The sequence below is a fragment of the Macrotis lagotis genome, chromosome 3 (genome assembly GCF_037893015.1).
Source record: "Macrotis lagotis isolate mMagLag1 chromosome 3, bilby.v1.9.chrom.fasta, whole genome shotgun sequence".
Lineage (NCBI taxonomy): Eukaryota > Metazoa > Chordata > Mammalia > Peramelemorphia > Peramelidae > Macrotis > Macrotis lagotis.
Window position 1 is genome coordinate 17,127,903 of NC_133660.1, and position 19,630 is coordinate 17,147,532.

Sequence of the window (19,630 nt, forward strand, 5' to 3'; positions counted from 1 at the left end):
GGATTAGAACTCATGTCTTCTTATTTGTAGTTTAGTGATTTTCTTCTCTACTTTTAAAAAATTATAGTAAACATACATGTTTTTTCCTTCAAATGTAAGTACTTGCCCTATTTAAATTCATTTCAATAAATATTTAGAACCCTATTATTGGGAATAATATGGTAAGGGCCTATAGGAAACACAAAAGTAATTAATCCAATTCTTTCTATTAAGGAGAGAATTAACTCTAACTCACCCTCCCCAGGGAGCTGTCCTTGGTCTTTAACCTTGATTTTTTTTTAATCAATTATTTCATAGCTCATAATCCAGTAGGAAAAGATTATACTGATTTTCTTTTGAGGAATTGAATAATACTCCCATGGCATGTCCAGCAGAAAGGACACCATTGACTCTAACAATTCTTACCCCAAAGTTTAATCCATGTCAATGAATTACCAAAACAAGGAGATTAAAAGAACCCAGAAAGTGTCTTAGTCAGCAAAAATCTGATTGCCTTGCCACATGGAGAGGAGTGGCTATTGGAAGCAACAGCAGGTTAGCCTATCAATTTATTTGTAAAATCTGAAGGATGATTGTTCTAAGCCAGGATAAGGAAATCAGAGAGAAGCAGTGGAAGGATCAAAGTAGCTTAAAGAAAACATGGGAAGATATTCAAAAAAGCTACCTTGTCCCAAGGGTATGGTGGAAGGATGACAAATAGTAGAGAAATGGGAAGGAATGCAGAAATTATCATTTATAACAGACGTGTCCAACCCACGGTCCTGGGGTACATGCTGCCCTCAAAGCCCATTCAGGCAGCCGGGTCTCCAGTAGGAAAAGGAAGAAAGGATGGGCGCATGTGTCCACAGCACCAATCAGCTTATCTACGGTGACTTTTTCAAGTAACTAAGTGTCAGCCTCATTAAGCAGTTTATAGACTATAGCAAGCGTCGGCATAAGGGACGAGGAGGGTCTCACAGACAACTGGCATTCTCAAAAAGTAAAAACTGACACACGTTTCCGAGGAGCGTCTTGCCCACATTGTTCCCGTCGCGACAACCTCGGTCAATCCAGGCAGGGCTGCACGGATACTGAAAAGGCAGGCTGGGCTTCCATTAGAGACCGCACGTTCTCATTTTTTGGTTAAAACGCAAATGGTTTATTATTATTACGCCATTATTATATTATTATTGTACTTCTATAATGATTCTACTTATACTATTCTCTCCTCCTTGATCACCTGGCACTCACTGGCAAGGCGGGGCACGCGGTGCTCCTAAATAGGATTCTACGACACAACCCCGCCGCGCGGACCGGACCCTCCCTGAGACCACGTCTCCTCTGGACTTGGGGGGCTGAGACAGAGCACCAAAGGGCTCCTTTTCGGGGCCGCAGCGGGGTTCAGTGACTTGCCCAAGGTCACCCAGCCAGCACAAGGGGTCTTAAAGAGAAGCCGGCACTGAAGGCACGAAGGGATCCTCGGACTCCCAGCCCCCCCCCCCCACTCCGCCAGGTCCCAGGCCCGCGGGCAGGCGCCCCTCGGCAGAGAGCGCGGCCCGCCCCGGGCGCACCCCCCCCCCCACCGCGGCCGGCCGTGGCCCCGCCCCCTCGCCGCCCTTCCAATGCCGGGCCTCTCGCCGCGGCCCTTGGCCCCGCCCCCGCCTCCAGTCCTTCCAATCCCCGCGCTCCCCCCTCCCGGCCCCGCCCCCGCCCCGCTCCCGTTGTCGCGAGATCCCGGCTCGGGCTCCCGGGCCGTGCGGGCGGCCGCGGGGACGGCGGCGCGGCGGGGCCGGGCGATGGCGGCCCTCCGGCGGCTGCTGTGGGCGGCGCCGCGGCGCCCGGGGCCCCCCGTGGCCGGGCCGGGGCGGGCGCTGTCGGGGCGGCCGGGCGGCGAGGCCGAGGCGGCGGCGCGGGCGGAGCCGGAGGCGCGGCAGGAGGACGAGGCGGCCTGGCGGCGGCGGCGGCGGCGGCGGCGCTGGGGGGAGCTGGGCGCGGCGGTGGCGGCCGGGGGCGGGCTGGTGGGCGCCGTGTGCCACCGGCTGCGCGGGCCGCAGCCCCCCGCCGACCGGCCGGACGCCGCGCCCGCCGCGCCCCCCGCGCCCCCCGCGCGCCTGCCCTTGGCCGTGGCCGCGGCCGCCAGCGGCAGCGCGGTACGTGGCCCGGGGGGACCGGGGCTTCGAGGAGGGGGCGCGGCGGCCCTGCCCGCGCGGGCCGAGGCCTCGGGGCCCAGGGGGAGCCGGAGCCCCGCCCCCGGCCCCGCAGGATCCGCGTTTGGGCCCGAAGCCTGGAGGGCGCGGGGGGCGCGGGGGGCGCGGGCACGCGGGCACGTGCCAGGGAGGGGCCGGGCGCTGTCTCTGCGCCTCCCTCCGGGCGCAGCCACCGCGCTCGTTGGAAGGAGGGCAGCCGAGCAGCGGCGCCCGGCCTGGGGCGGCTGGCCCGGGCCCCGGCCGTGCCACGGGAGCCCCACAGCTTTGCAGAGCCTTCCGTGGCGTCCCGGGCGCTTAGCGCGGGGCCCGACCCCAGCACCTGCTTGAGAAACGGAGGGTGGCACCGGGCTAACGGGAGAGGAGGGGAGCTGAAGCGGGCTGGCCGCGGGGCACACCCGGGGCACGGGGCACGGCCCCCTGTTGGCCACACAGCGCAGACCCGCAGGAGGCGAGGCTCCAACCAGCCAGGTTGTTTTGTTTTTAATAAACTGGATCTCTTCCACTGACCCAAGCACCCCGTGAGAGCAAAGACCCCTCTGCTCAAGGGTAGCGTGGCTTGTGTCAGCAAGAGATGGCTTCGCCAAAGAGCAAAAATGAGATTCACCGAAGGTGACGGAAGAGGGGCTCTGAGCAGGCTACTAAATGTGACGGACTGCCGGGGTCCAGGACAAGACAAAATAGTCTGGACCGAGGGCCAGCCAGAATGACCAGAGGGGTCCTCTTAGGATAAGACAATTGTCGCACAATGGACCCAGGAGTCACAGGAATGGCTTAGGGTCTTTGTCAGGAGTACCCCCAAATCCATGAACCCACAGATCCTTTGAGTATTTGTAAGAAACAAGCACCTTACCAAGAACTCTGAACAGCCATGAGTGAAGTTCCTCCCGTGTCCCCAATTGACAGGGAATTGCCCGGGTCAAAGGCCTATCCAAATTGCTTCATTCTCTTCCCATGTACGCCCAAATTCCCTATCGCATCTCCCCTTCCCCACAGTTTAGCACCCAGATCATTAGACTCTTCTGCTCTTATCTGGATATATAACAGACATGTGAATCTGACACCTAGACTTGTACCAGTTTATTCATTAATTCACCCCCACGTTCTAATTTTATGGTTTCTTGCTTTCTTGTGCTAAGTTTCTCTGCTTCTTATCAGTATAAGCAGACACTATGGCTTCCCCCATCCTTCCTGTTATACATCAATCCATTTTATAGTTTTCTCCAACTTCCCTAGCTGTTTATCTGTAAAACATAGATTCCTTTCCTCAGCTTCTCATAAATGATGTAGAAATGAAAACTAATCCCTTATTACAGTATTGTTGGTCTTCCAGAGGACAGACTCATCACTCTCAGTCAGAGTTTGAACCCTTTACAATTTGGTAGGTAGGTCCTACTCGAACTGGTCCTTATTCCTGCTCAGAACAGATTGAAGGAGGACTAAAGAAGTGGGAAGGAAGATCATCTTCCTGATAAAGCAACTTGCCTTCAGCCATTTGTCTAGGTACAAAGGGGGATGAAAAATGAGAGATATAGTAGGATATAGTCAAAATGCCTCAGGACAATTTTTCTAAACATTTGGAACTAAGAGAAACTCAGTTTAACAAAGTTTTGTGGATTCCCTCATAATAGGAGTTGATTGAGAAAACACCAAGTAATAAAAAGCTACTATGAATCCAGTCACTCCTTTAATTGTGTTTATATTTGTTAAAAAAGCATCTTTATAAATTTCAAAACTAGAATTGCATGTAATTTATGCATGTGTGTATATGAAATGAATGACTGATTCCTTGTTATTCTAGAACTTTTTTTCAGGGTTTTTTATTACTAGCATTTGACCTTAGTATTCAACTGTTCTTTCCAACATTCCCAGAGGACTGTCAGTTCCTGAATCCCATGGTCTTTTCTCCTTCCCCTGTCTTCTTCACTGACCTCTCTGAGGCCCAGATGCTGTGACCCATCCTTGCCCCAGATACTCTCTCCTCTCAGGATTTTCAGGACAAGGCCTTCATTTGGTTCTCCCATCTGACTGATCACTCGTAGTCTCCTTTGTTGAATCGTTATCTGTGTCATTCTTCCTAACTGTGGGTATTCTCCAGAGATCTGCTTGGGATCTCTTCTTTTTCCCTTCTACACTCTTGCTTGGTGATCTCAACCACTGGCCATGATTTTAATTATTATCTATGCAGATGCATAACCCATCTACAGGTCCAGTCCCAGTCTCTCTCCTGAGTTCTACTTACACATTTCTCCAACTGACAACCATTCATCTCAGAAGGCATCTCAAATTTTGTCTGAAACAGAACTCATTCACTTTTTTAAAAAGATTTTATTTATTTTGAATTTTACAATTTTCCCCCTATTCTTGCTTCCCTCCCCCCACCCCCCCACAGAAGGAAGTTTGTTAGTCTTTACATTGTTTCCATGGTATACACTGATCTCAGTTGAATGTGATGAGAGAGAAATCATATCCTTAAGGGAAAAAATTAACTATGACAAAGCAAAATTACATAATAGGGCAACAGGGTTGTTGTTGTTTTTTTTTTTTTAAATTAAAGGTAATAGTCTTTGGTCTTTGTTCAAACTCCACAATTCTTTCTCTGGATACAGATCATATTCTCCATCACAGATACCCCATAATTATGCCTGCTTGTTGCACTGATGGAATGAGCAAGTCCATCAAGGTTGAACATCACCCCCATGTTGCTGTTAGGGTATACAGTGTTTTTCTGGTTCTGCTCATCTCACTCAGCATCAGTTCATGCAAATCCCTCCAGGCTTCCCTGAATTCCCATCCCTCCTGGTTTCTAATAGAACAATAGTATTCCATCACATACATATACCACAGTTTGTTAAACCATTCCCCAGTTGAAGGACATTTATTTGATTTCCAATTCTTTGCCACCACAAACAGGGCTGCTCTGAATATTTATGTATGTGATATTTTTACTCCTTTTCATCATCTCTTAAGGGTATAGATCAGTAGTGGTATTGCTGGATCAAAGGGTTTGTACATTTTTATTGTAATTCCAAATTGTTCTCCAGAAAGGTTGGATGAACTCATTAACTCTTACCCAAGACCTATACCTCTTGCAAACTTACCTATTTCTCTTGATGCTATCATATGGCTCTCACCTGGATTCACCACATCAGGGTGCCACTGATGTCTCCCTCAATCCACATAGTTAATCTGTTGAGCCACCATGGATCTTTTGACCTTTCCATGGTCATTGCTCCCACAGCCTTCACCCCCCCCCCCCAGTTTAGTCTCACATTTCAAATGCTCTGCTTTGCTTTAAAGCCTTTCCTAGTCCTGCCCCAGTCTACCTGACCAGCCTGCCTGGCCATGACTTTTTTTTGCCAGACCAGCCTGCAAAGTGCTCCTCCCATCTGCCATGCCTTCCAGAAAGTATTTTCTCATCTCAGTCTCCAAAAATTCCAAGTTTCCTTCAAAACTCATTCAAATGACCACATTCTACTTGAACCTTTTTTTTGCTTCCCCCACCTACTTAGCCTCCTTCCTCCCCTCCCCTAATTCATATAGATTTTTATATCTGCGTGACTTTGCTGGTTAGACTGTAAGTTCCCTGAGGGCAAATATTTCATATTTGTTTTCATATTCCCTTGGATATGAAACCTGATGCATGGATGGCACTTAATAAATGTGTGGTAGTTGGTTGACTAAACACCAAAATCTTTGATTCTGTAGTTGTGGCAACATTTTTTGTTCAGAATGCTAGCAGATTAAGTTTTCATTTTCCTGATGTTCCTTTGGAAGAGGACCTCTGATGTCACAGAGCAATGTCTTGATTTGAGAAATAAATTTAAGACAGGCAGAGCCTCCCAGACATCAATTTCACTGTCCCTCCTCATTATGTTATGTTGGTCATTGAAGTCCAGTGTCAGGACAAAAGGATCCCTGGCAATGGCTCAGGATAAGGGGAAGACCAGGGCACCCTTGATGTCTGACCAACCTCTAGGTGCTCCATTGCCTCCAGGAGTCTCAAATCCTTCAATCCCCTTAGTCTGATTTAGCCTATCTCCTGGAATGGTTTCCTGGGCTTGGCTGCTGAATATGCTAGTTTCTTGGAGCTTCAAGTGAGAATTAGGTGAATCACTGAAGGTGGATGAGCAGCCCTGAAAAAGGCTCAGGAGCCCTCCCACTTGAGGTCTAGTCTTCCTCAAAGCCCTCACCCACCCCAGTCTACCATTAAGGCACATACAGATCCAATGTATTAGATCAGATTTTCTGTTGGGAAACATCAGAGAGCTCCCCACCAAAACTGATTTGGTACCAATCTTGATGATATCAGTACCTTAAAAAAATAGGTTCTTAATATGGTGAACTATTTTGAACAGTTTTTCTTTTTTTTTTTTTTGGAAAATCTTATTTACTTTCCAATTTTGCTTTGTATCTAATACAATTTTACTCCAACATCAGTCCTTGGAGTCCTTGTTAATGTGCATAAAACACCATATATCAGAAATTTTGTGTTTTATGAGAATTGCAGTTTAGATTATGTTTATCCAAGTTAGCTATTTTTAGTACCATACTTAGGGAAATGTCACTCAAGTTCAAAATTCCAATCTTTATTGTGGTACCAAATCACGACACAGTATTTATTTTAGCTAAGCAAGTTTTGCCAAAATTTTTGTCAGTAAATGGGGACTGAACTTTATTCTACTGAAAAGAAGTGTTGATACAGTTTTATTGAGTTACTTGGTAAAAATCTTGTCTTAAAAGGGGCATTTTTCATGGTTGATAAACTTTAAATGATGCTTCATCAGCTCAAACTTTTTTTAATTTTAGTAGCATCTAATCAACATTTAACCTCAAATATCCAATTAATCAATAGACATTTATAGAATTGTTTGGTTTTAAGGCTTGCAAAGTTCTTGGTTTATGCAAACTCATTGGATTAAGTGAAGTGATTGAGTCATATCTGCACTTACTTACAGAAAATCACTTTATCAGCTGTAAGGAAGGTACATCAGAGTCTGGAAAAAACTTGAGATGACTTGGAGGACTGGGAGGTGATGACTTGGGTGGTCTGGTGTAGTGCAGATAGAAAAGGGTTGGGAACTAGATATATAGGATGAGGGATCATGAATCTAAATCAGTGCTGAAGTTATAATAAACCTGGAAGACTGAAATAAAGGAGAAAGATTTATTTGCCAAAAACAGGAAAATTTGGAGAAGGAGTAGTTTGGGGGGGAAATAGAATAATTTCTGTTTTGGACAAGTTGAGACAACTTGCCCATATGCTCAGGAGAATGACTATGTATATGGGGGAGTTTTGTATGTTTATATTCATATATATTATATATGTATATGTGCCTGTGTATATATGTCTAGAGGAGCTGACAAGGTCACAGAGAGATTATCTAAAATAGAAAGAAGAAAAGAGAGCCTAGGACATGGCTTTAGGGAACTTTCCTCTTGGGGAGCATAATCTGACTAAAGAATCAGCAAAGGAGACAGACATGTTGGATGGACACAGCCAAGCAGTAGGAGAAGAGAAGAAAACAACTATCCTTTTGAATCTCAGTGGAGAGAGCCTAGGACCCTAGCAACAATAGTTCCCCTTAATCCCCCAACTCACCAACCCTACTTCCTGCCCTTTCTTCCTTCTCACTGTCTAGGGAAACATCAACCGTAGTGAAGACTTAGCCCTTTCCCCCTACCCCCACCCATACCTCCACAGCTGTGGCATCATCTGATGGCTCAGACACTAAAGAGGGTTCATTACTGTCTGCTCTGCTGCCTTGCAACATTGAAAGCTTCTGCTCTCTTGGGGAAGTGGGATGGAATAGATGACTGGCAAGAAAGTAGAAAGGCTGGAGAGTGAGAACTGTTGATAGGAGGGAAGGAAACCTTGACTGGGCACCAACCCAAGGCGAGGATGAGGCAGCTCTGAACAGAGAATACTGTTGGGAAGGAGATAAGAGAATTTCCAGGACTGAGGAGTGAAGTTGGGAGGAATTCTTCCTTCCTCACCCTGTAAGGTAGGTGCTCTAATTAACCCCATTTTATATATGAGAAAACAGGATGACAGAGGTGAAGTGAACAACTCAGGGCCATATGGCTAGCAGGCTTTCTGGTCATCTCTAGTCATCTTGAGCCATATCTGGTCACTGAACCCAGATGACTCTAGAGGAGAGAGTGAGCCTGGTGATTTTGCACCCTCCCTCCCTCCACCACCACCACTTAAATCCAATTATTTGCAAGTCAAGACATCTCCTTGCTGATGTCATTGGTTCTCCTTGAGAAAGAAGGACAAACAACAGCACAATCTGAGCTCAGAACTTCCTGACTCCCAAGTTGAATACTATCCATTGAACCATGTTGCCCTCTCCCTCCCCCCATCCTATTAAAGCAAATAACAATTTTAAAGAAAAAAATCAAAGAGAAAAATCAACAAAACTGATTGATTCCTTAATTAAGTCTGAAAATCCCTACAGTATATCAGACCCATAGTCCTCCCTGACACCTCTGCAGGGAGTACCTTCTCAGATCTCTTCTTTGGAACTTCTGCTTTTGATTGCTAGGTGGTCACTGTTCTTTCCATTGACTCTGTTGTATTCCTTGTCTTCTTTGTTTTCTGGACTCTGCTAGAGAATTCAGCTTCTGAACTTGTTTTGTAGAATATCTTAAAAACTTTCTAAGTAGTAGAATTGTCATCCTGTCTATTTTATATATTTAAAAACATAATGCCAGGGGTAGCTAGGTAGCACAGTGGATGGAGACTTGTAGCTAGCTAGAATCTGAAGCAAGATTTGAACTCTGGTCCTCCAGACCACAATGAATCCAAGAATTTTTTCCTGCAAAACATTCTACTGCCTGGTCAAAGGTGATGTATATCATGAGGAGGGCTGACCTTGGCCTGGTTAGATTTTTAGGTTGGCTTTTATTTATGTGCTAATGAATTTTTTCCCCTTTTTTGCCTATTGTGTCAATATGGTACATGCTTTTACCCTCAATCTTCCCAGTCCTAGAATGCTCCCCCTCTTCACTGCGGCCTCTTAGAATCCCCTGTCTCCTGCCATACTCAGCTAAGATACCCTAAACTCTCATTTTCACCCACCCAGTCGCCTCCTCACCAAATGACATGTCCTTTTTCTTTGTATATGTTTATATAGGTCTAGGTCATCACCTTCATAGAAGATGGGCTTCTCGAAGGCAAGGGCTGTTTCATTTTTGTCTGTGCCCTTGCCTGGCTGATATTGAGTCCCTTAATAAATTTTTGGCAATCTTTTCAGAATGATGTCCCCCGGCTCATATTGAGCCCTATATTAATGTAAACTATCATATACACATTCAGCCAGTTTCATTTTTGTTAAGTCATTTTTCAGTCATGTCTTCATGACCCCTTTTGGGGGTTTTCTAGGGAAAGATACCGGAGTATGCCGATCCCATCTCCAGTTCATTTGTTAGATGAAAAAACTGAGGTAAAAAGTGACTTATCCTCAAGTTTTCCTAACTCTGGGCCCGGTACTCTATCCACTGAACCACCTAGCTTCTCTAATATTATTTCAGATGAATTAGTAATTCTATAAAGCAAACATTTAAAAGCAGAAGAAGCAGAAAAATCTCGTGATTAAAGCTTTTAAATGGTTTTCCCTTTTAATGGTGTTAAGTGAATTTCTGAGTCGAGGGGGGGAGGGAAATTATTTTATCATCTTTTGTAAAGATGTCTTATTCGACCTTACTAGAAATCTGACCTAAGCACTTTTTTAACCTATGATGTAATATTTAGCTTATATAGGAGGCACATCAAACATATAATACAATACTAATTTTATTCTTTGTGTTTAAACATGTTGAGCTGGTTTAAATTTGAGAACATTAGTTCTCAGTGGTTTCCTGTAATTGTTGTGCCCCAATAAAGAATTAAGTAATTTTATTTCCTGAAATATAAACTGACTTGTAATAAAGCAAAATATATATATATAAACTAATTTATAAAAACTATTTAGAGTGTTTGCTCTATAAAATGAAAAACCAGACTAAATAAAGATGATTTATATTACTGCACAGTTTTCCTAGACATATTTTCTCTACCTTCCTATTTAAGCTTTTTAAAAACCTCCATTATATTATTGTGTATTAGTTACTGTCATGTAAATTATACACAATATGCTTAGCACTTTAATGATCTATATTCTTTTTTTTTTTTTTTAGATTTTTCAAGGCAATGGGGTTAAGTGGCTTGCCCAAGGCCACACAGCTAGGTAATTATTAAGTGTCTGAGGTCGGATTTGAACTTAGGTACTCCTGACTCCAAAGCCGGTGCTCTATCTACTGCGCAACCTAGCCGCTCCTTAATGATCTATATTCTGAGTAAAAAGTAAATATCAAGTACACTAAGCTCCCTCTAGGAAAGCCCTATTCTGATACTTCATGCAGGTATAGACAAGAATGACCTTGAGTTCTCAGGGGCTTTCCTGAGGTCAAGTTCCCTTGATTTCTATTAAGAAAATGACCTTTCAGTCTGGTCATCAAAGGACCAGTCTAATTGATTTTTTTTTTGACCATAGCGAGTCATAAAGATCATATGATGCCAGAAGATGCTGATATGTTTACGGAGGAAGGAAGCATGGGATATTCATGAACTGGAGTCTTTTGAAGTAATCGAGCTCTTGAGTATTTTCTGATATTGATTATCTTTTCTTGTGGATATATTTGTGGATTATTCAAGTGTTGGTAGAGATCAATCCATGGATCACTTCTCCATTCTACTTGGCTTTTGAGAATTTCAGTACTATTGAAAAATGATAAAGACTATAAAAGAAAAATGAAATTCTGGTTCGCTTTATTTTCAGCTTTAAGAAAGGACTATCCTGAAATGACAAAGTCAGCTCACATTTGAAGTGAGTTCCCAGTAGACCTTAGATGCTACAATCTCAGAATCTGTCACCAGCCTTGTGGTCCTCGGGTGCATATTGCCCAGGTAGTCACAAGGTTGAGTACAACAGTCAGTCATATGGGGGGAGGGGTCATTGATTAATGAAGCCCCACTAGGGACTCAGATTGAACCTGCCACTAAAGATGTTTTGTTGTTGTTTTGCATCTGGTATCTCTGTGGAGAAATAGAACTGCTCAGAATTACACAACTTTAAAGACTACAGTGAGTAGCAGGAAGATGTGTAAAGTTGCACAGTTACTGATAGACAGACTTCAGGAAAATGCACAATCCTCACCCTTGTGGCCTTGGCTGGCCTTACAGCATGATTTCATAGGTGTCACCCTAAGAGAAGGGACTGTCTAAGGTCAGAGACCTCATTATCATCCTTGTGTTCCCATAGGGAGCCAGGAGAGTCTGGGTCCATGCTTCCATCGTGCAGGAAGCTGTGTTAGGACCACAGATCTAGTACTAAAAGGGCTTCAGAGTTGCTAATCCAGCCCCCTACCTTGTATGGATGACAAATCTGGACCAAAGATGCTCAGGGTCCCGCAGGTACTGAGTGGGTCAACCTGTTCCACTGCTCACCATGAGGTGCCTGGGGTCCAGGGCCCTGGTGGATCAGAAGCAGTACAAGGCACCAAGAGGCCTCAAAGACAAGGGTCTGCATTTCTTTTATCTTAGCTTGCTTCAGATCCAGCCAAGCCTCTGCCCTCAGAAAGAAGCCTTTCCAGGGCCCCTGAATCTTAATTTCTTCCCTCTTGGTGATGGGCTCCCCTTGGTCCTGTCCTAGCTTGTTTGTCTTTAGTGCTTTGCTAGCTGGCTCTGCTCCTGGACTGAAAGCCCCCAGCACTCAGCCCATGATCTGGACATTTAATAAATGCTTGTTGGCCACTTGGGATGTTGTCTTTGGCCTGGCAATGCTTTTGAATTGAATCAAATTATGATTCCTAAGTCATGAAGTCTAGTAGAGGGGGAGCTGCTAATTGTGCTGATAAAGTAGAAAACCAGGGAAGGGGCCATGTTCTGAGTTTTCTAAAGTGAGGGTAGGTGAGCTGAAGAAGACAAGGTCCTGGCTCAAGGTTGCCCACAGGGTAAAGTGGACATACACTTCTTCTGGCTTCTTGTGGGCATTCTGTCCCCAGTTATTCAAGTGCATCAATTAGGCCTGTGGAGTGAGGGCAGCTATCCAAAGAAGACAAGAGAGCTGCTGATCACTCTACAAGCTCCTTTTTATGAGAAGTGGGGAACCTGGAAGGTCCCTAAGTGCTTGGAGCATAAAAAAAGATACAAACTTGATGGAGAGAGGAAACTATCCTCTGACACTGAGGCAGAGTGTTTCATAGCTGAATGCAAATTAGTTTCAGATGAATTGTTTGATCTCAAGCACTGTCGTAACTCTCAGCTGATAATATCTCTGTCATTACTTACATCATGTTTGGGCGGTTGGTTAAAATGTGTTTACAGTATCTGTCCTCATAAATATTTAAGATATTTGTGAATTGTGCTTCATTCCTTTCTGTTTTATTGCTATAGCAATGGCTGTGAGGGGACCTAAGGTCTTAGGGCTCTAGACTGGCAGTTAAGGCAGATCTAGGTTCTAATTCTGTCTCACTAGCAGTGTGTCCATGGGCAAGATATTTAAGCTCCCTGACCCTTAGGTACCTCATTTCTGAAATGGGAATTATTTTATAATGAGGTGATACTATACATAAGCTTAACTTGTATGAATTTAGCTATGTGCCCTAAGGCAAGGAAAAAAGGCATCAGCACCTGTCATTCTATTCTATGAGCTATATCATGTAGTGAGAATCAGATGGAAGAGATGGAGCTTTTTTTCCCCCTCAACTGGTCCCAGTTGCCAGTTCTTGGTGTGAGCTTCTCCCCATGCTAGATTTTAGAATCACTTTATCTTTCCACAGTCAGATTGTATGATCTGTTTCATTTGATGGGGTGAACAAGAGAGGCCAACCATTAGCACTCCTGCTCAGCCCAAAGGCCCCAGCTGTGTTCCCCTGACTTCCTTGTGTCTTCTCTTGCCTGCTATGGCTCAAGATGGGTATCCTTTATTCAAAAGAATTGTCAAGGTAAAAGAGTTGGGGGGGTATTGCAAATTGAAATGTATATTCATATTAGAGAAGGAAGAAGAGGAGGAGGAATGAGTTTCTGTCCCTCCCCACTTTTCTTCCCCTCCCTGCTCATCTTTTATCCCCCCTTCACCTCTACTAACTGATCCTCAAGTATACTTCATGTGAGGGAGGAAAAATATCAGTACATTGATGCATTCCAAAAATGTGTTGAGTGTGTAACACCTGTGGACCTCCAGAGAGAGGAATGAGAAAAAAGTCAGCCCAATAACCTACTACACAGAGGACAAAGATATTTGTGGCCAGAGATATTGTCTCAGAGTGGAAATGCTTCTAGTCTCATGAGATTGAGAAGACCAGATACTTGCAACATGATCTACATTTTATACATTTCAGTTGCCTCAGACTTGGTCTTTATAAAGGCTAATCTGGTTTGATAAAACTTCAAACTCTTCTCTTGGTCACTATTCCATGAGAAAGAAAGGTAAACTGAGTTACAAAGAATGGCTTATTCAAATGTGGAAATCCAAATGGAGATTTATGGTGGAAAGCAATGGAAATAAAAAACAAAATTTGTCATTGGAGTACACTATAGATGTCCTAGACAGAAAGAGGGGGGGAAAAGGAATTTGGGGAGCAGACCACAAGTCTGGAATGGTGTAATAATGATAGGAGAACTTCAGTTATTCAGATATGTCAAAAAAAAAAAAACAAAGCAGTTAATACCTTGTTGCTTTGCCATCCTTTTTTTTTAAGGTTTTTGCAAGGCAAATGGGGTTAAGTGGCTTGCCCAAGGCCACACGGCTAGGTAATTATTAAGTGTCTGAGACCAGATTTGAACCCAGGTACTCCTGACTCCAAGGCTGGTGCTTTGTCCTACCAACTAAGATTTTTAAAAGAAATCTCTAGAAGAAGGAGAAAAGACCAGGGAATAGATAAATGAATGAATAAGTATAGCACACTTCTGTAAAAAAGGTCAGAATGAGCTGAAGTTGACAAGGGAAGCAAAAATGTTTGAGGGGACAGGGAAGGAAGGGTCTAAGAAGGGAGTGTGCAGCCTGGTTGTGCTGTCGAGAGAATAAACACTAGTCTTGGAATCAGGAAGATCTAATTTCAAATTCAGCCTTAGACACTTACTTCACTTCTGCCTGTCTTAGTATGATGGAGACTATTATCACCTATCTCGCAGGGTTGTTGTGAGAATCAAGGCACTTTATAAATCTTAAAGTGTTAATATTTTTTTAGATGAGATGTTGATAACTGACTACAGAGGGAAGGTAGAGCTACTTAACCTTAATTTGCTGCTATTTTTTTTTCTGCCAAAGAGAGGGGTCTTTGTACTAAAAATGACAAGCAGAGTGAACAATGTAAAGAGGAGACAACAAGAGAGCACTTAGCTCACTGTCCTTTTTCACCTTGCCCATTCTGGGTGAATCCAGAGAAAACTCACTGATGTGATGGTACCATTAGTAGAATTTAAAAGATCATGGCAAACAGGAGAGGAATCATAAGAGTGGAGAAAGCAGAATTTGTCCCATTTTTCCAAAGAGGGAAGATAAGTCAACAAATTGTAAGCCAGTGAGTTTTCTTTAGACTTCTAAACACAAGCAAACAGATCTAGAAAGAAAAGCAATGAGTCTAAAGATCAGCCTAGCTTCATCAAGAGTGGGCCACTCATTGGAACCTGGTCCCAGTTCCCTCTGAGTGAAAGAGGGGAAGCCTGGGGAAACAAGATTTCATAAAGTATCTCTTCCCTCCCTCTGAAACCACTATGGTTTCATAGATTCAGTACTGGTGGGATAGTTGGACTCAAAGAGAAGCCAAGGATAGTTCAATGTCCACTTGGCAGGAGTTTTTCAGGGGAATGTCTCACATATCTGCTTGAATAACCCTGTGCTGTTTAACATTTTTTCAGTTTCTTGGATAAAAGCATAGATGTTATTAGTGACATGCTGATAAATTATTAACAACCAGTCCTCTGGAAAAAATGTACATGCAACACTGCCCTTAAACTTTTGAATTTAATCTATTATTAACATTTTCTCTGTCACTTTCTTAAGTTTAGACAATTGACAAAACAATAAATCTAGTCCTGATTATCATTTCCAAGGTATCGATGCTCACCATTAAAATTAAACAGTTGGTTCTTGCAATCCTGTCTGATCCAGTTCCAGCCCAACCCTGTATGGGCATGCTCATTCAATTTGCAGAGAGCTGGATGGCTAGCTAAGACACTAGATAATAATCATGTTCTGAAAAAGAGCTCAACAGACTAATGTTGGAGGAAATCTAATAGGCATACATATATCAGTCTTGGGAAGGTCACAAAATCTGTTTCCCAAGGACAGGCTGGAGTTGGTATTCTTTTTTTTATCTTTAAATATTTTATTTATTTTGAGTTTTACAATTTTTCTCCTCTTCCCTCCCCCACCCCCACAGAAGGCAGTCTGTCCATCTTTACATTGTTTCCATGGTATCTATTGATCTAAGTTGAATGGATGAGAGAGAAATCATATCCTTAAGGAAGAAAAATAAAGTATAAGAGATAGCAAAATTACATAATAAGATAATGGGTTTTTTCCCTAAATTGAAGGTCTTTGGTCTTGGTTCAAACTCCACAATTCTTTCTCTGGATACAGATGGTGTTCTCCATCTGCCGTCAGGGTGTACAATGTTTCTTTGGTTCTGCTCATCTCACTCAGCATCGGTTCATGCATATCCTTCCAGACCTACTTGGGAGTTTTGAGTGATGAGCATCAGTCAGCTAAAGGTTGGCCTAGATGGCCTTGAGATCTCTTCCAGCTCTCAGGTTCTGTAGTTCTGGGATGATGTGGTGAAACAGGATGAAGTGGTTATTTGGGAGAAAAGTCATCCTGTTAATGTGTAGTAATAGGAAGCAAAGTCTCCACCAAGAAGTGAAACCTGAACAGAATTATTTTTTACTCTCATAATCAATTTTCCTACAGATATAGAGAAGTTTGGAGGGGCAGGGGTGGTTTAGGGGGGAAGGACAATGAGTTCTACTTTGGACATGTTGAATTTAAGATTGGAAATGTCTCAAAGGTAGTTGGTGAGCCAGGCCTGGAGCTCAGGAAAGAGACTGATCCTGGATCTCTAGGGACTTGGGAATCATCTCTATGAAGATGAGAGTGAAACCCTGAAGCTTGGAGGATACTACTAGAAACAATCAATCATTTGTCCCACTTTCCATGATTTGATGCTTATTGTTGATGGGTTTATTTGATTATTGTCTGATAAATCTGCATTCACTTCCTGTTCCTGTTACTGCCATATGTAATAGATTTTGCCACTGGACCTTAGCTCTGACTAAATAGCCAAGAAAGATGTCATTGATGCATCCTTGTCTTTTACTTTGAGATAATTCACTGTGAGATACTCGTTTAGAAGGTATTTCATCTAAAAGGGAAGACTGCATGGCCTGGTTCTCATTTTAAAAAGTTATTTCTCAAAAAAAAAAAAGTCGATAGTTCCAACTTTGATCTGATCACATACAGTGAGTCCTGAGGAAAGAGCTTTGCCTTTAGTGTTCAAGGCTGCACTTGAATCCAGATTGTGACCCTTTTTGCTTGGGAAAAACCATTTCACCTTTAAAAGACTTATTTTCCTCATCCACACGAGAGGGTTAGACTAGCCAGGAGTCAGAGACCTTTAAAAAAGAATGTTGATAACCACACTTCAATATAATACTGTGTATTTCAAGGGTTCCACCAGATGCCTAAGAGCTGCATGGCCCCAAAAGAGTGAATGAAGACCCTTTCGCCTGGGTCCTTCCAACTCTAACATCTGAGTTTATGATTTCCTTCTCATAGTTAGTGATGGCCACTATATGCCTTCATATTGGCTTGGACATAATGGTCTGAAAATTCACAATTGGTTATTCATTTTCCCCAAATCTGATAAAATGCTGAAAACCAACTAGGCATAGTTAGTTGCAGCCCAACTGTGGTCCCCTTGCATTATCAGTGTTCCATGGGGTTCTTCTTGGTGATCTAAACTTAAAGGTTGCGTCATCTGATGGCTTCTCTGGACTGAATTGTTTCTCATCCTACAACTGGGGCTGGGAGGGTTGCTCACTCCCTCTCCTGCTCGGACTGCTTCCCACGACTCATTGATATGGTGGCCTTACAGTCTACACTGGCAGTCCAGTCTTATAAACTCTAACAGCTTTCCATCTAAACACAAATGTACCACGTTACATTTTGCAACACTGCTCTTTGTTAGAGTCTTTATCTGATGCCACTGCAGAATATTAGTGACAATGAGTCCTCAAAGTCTCTATTGACAGACTATAAACTGCCAGCAGGTATGGCCCACCTAGAAAGGCTTAGAGACTGGAGTTCCATGTGGCACCTCTTGTCCAAGAAGAAGTCTGGTGAAGTTTAGAGAGGCTCCTTGCTCCCTGGTCTGTGGGCAAGTAGAGTTGTCAGTCACAGTAAACCCCAAATACCATCTATTCAGTAAGGTTGTGTTCTGTATCATCTAAGGGAGAAACTGTCATGCAAAATCAGAGATTCTTTATTAAACTATAAGCATGTGCTACATTTATTTAAGTTTTTATTATAGTTTGTTTTACTATCATGTTAATCTTCTCTATATTGTAGGTTGGTGAATTTATATCTTGTACCAATGTGCAAATCAAAATATGTACCATTTGACCAGACAATATATTGTGCTTGAAAAATAGTGAAGTTTGGGGCAAGGAGGAGGGATGTACATGAAATTAACTTTTGAAATATATATTGGATTTGGGTAAGAAAATGATAGGGCTTTGAGTTCAACCAACTTTATTTGAAATATCATATTATGCAAAGTAGGTCAGCCAATAAATACAGGTGTACTAGTATTAGTTTGACATTTGTAATATAAGGATAATGCCACTAATCGGAGATTCGTGACACTTTGCCCGAGGGAAACGGGGATGTTTAGTTTGTAAAAGGCACAGAGTGTTAACATGATACAAGATCATTGTAGTTTTCAGGCAAGAAAGACATCCAAGAGGATTAGTGAGCTGAAGTTTGGCTAACCTCCACCTCCACCCCTCCTTTATTTGTTAGCTGCTTTGGGTTTTTCCCTGAACATTCATAATGGTGATGTTGAAACTTCAAAAGATTTAAATTTAGAGAAACTCTGCAAAGTTCAAAAGTGAAGTCTACCATTTCTTGTGACACTGTGGCTTTCTCCTGGCCTGAGGCTTCCTCCTTCCCTACTGTTAATATATATCTAATATATAATATATATATAATATATATATAATATATGTCTAATATATCTAATATATCTAGTATCCTTGACTGAATTAATTGGTTCAACTTCTTGTACATTGAAAGGTTAAACAAGGTCAGATTACCCTGGGAGGACAAGGGACTTGGCTTCAAGTTAGATTGAAGATAAAGGAATAGGCTAAAGGCTGTTATTGATGGAAAGACCTAGCTATGTATGTAAAGGGTAGTTTAGTGGATACAGTGTTCAGTCAGGAAGACCTGAGTTCAAATCCAGTCTCAGATACTTTCTAGCTTTGTGGCTCTGGTCAAGTCACTTAACCCTATTTGTCTCAGTTCCACTGCAAGTTGGAGAAGGAAATGGCAAACCATTCCAGTATCTTTGCCAAGAAAACCTCAAATGGGATCACAAAGAGTCAGACCTGTGTGAATAATAACATCTATGTAAGAGACATTGTGAAGGAATTAATTAGACAGTAATTGCTTAGACATGGTGGAAGATGGTAAGGAGTAAAGCATATTCTACAATTTCCAGCCTGAATTTGTAAATGAGAATAAAACTGAGAAAAATAGGGAAGCAGGAATAGAAACGGCTGGCCAAAGGTTCCCTGAAGAGGACAAGGCTGCAGGCTCCTTTGGTATCTCTTGCAGTGCTGAGCACTCAAGAAGGACTTAAGAATTAATCACTTGTAAGTTGGATGAAGTGGAAAAGCAGGGCAGTGATTCCAAGGGTTCAAGGAAAGACTTTTGCCTCATATGGGCAAAAAAGAACATGCACATGGAGAGCTGTGGCTGAGAAGACTCTTGTCTCCAGCCTCCTCCCACCCCACCTCCAAGCCTCTAACCTTGATCAGAATGTCCTAGTCAGTCCTTGTCTCCTGATCAGTCTTTCTCCTCTTCAGTTTACCCTTCACAAGTTACCACATCAGTATTATTATTAATAATAAGGAATCAATAAAGACAACCCTGACTCTTCCAAAATCTTCAGTACTTCTCTGTTATCTTGAAGATTAAATAAACATTTCTCTATTTGGAGCTTAAAAACCTTCCTAATCTGAATTTTTTCTATCCACTCTCCCCATTCTTATCAAAATCTCTGAATTGGATGTAAGCACAGTATACATCCTGTCCAACTCACACTTGTCCAAGAATTTCCTCAATAATATCCCCAATGAATGATCGTGTCATCTTTAATTGAAGACTTCAACTTGGACTGGG

The 19,630-nt window shown here is 42.9% G+C and overlaps 1 protein-coding gene across 3 annotated transcripts in view; it reads left to right on the forward strand.

The window, feature by feature from the left end:
- Window positions 1-1,775: 1,775 nt before the first annotated feature.
- MICU3 (mitochondrial calcium uptake family member 3) overlaps window positions 1,776-19,630 on the forward strand; it is a 94,248-nt gene continuing 76,393 nt past the window's right edge. For all 3 annotated transcript variants that reach the window (XM_074228178.1, XM_074228176.1, XM_074228177.1), the window contains exon 1: window positions 1,776-2,129. In XM_074228178.1, coding sequence (XP_074084279.1) covers window positions 1,776-2,129 — 354 coding nt within the window. The remainder of the gene's footprint in view (window positions 2,130-19,630) is intronic.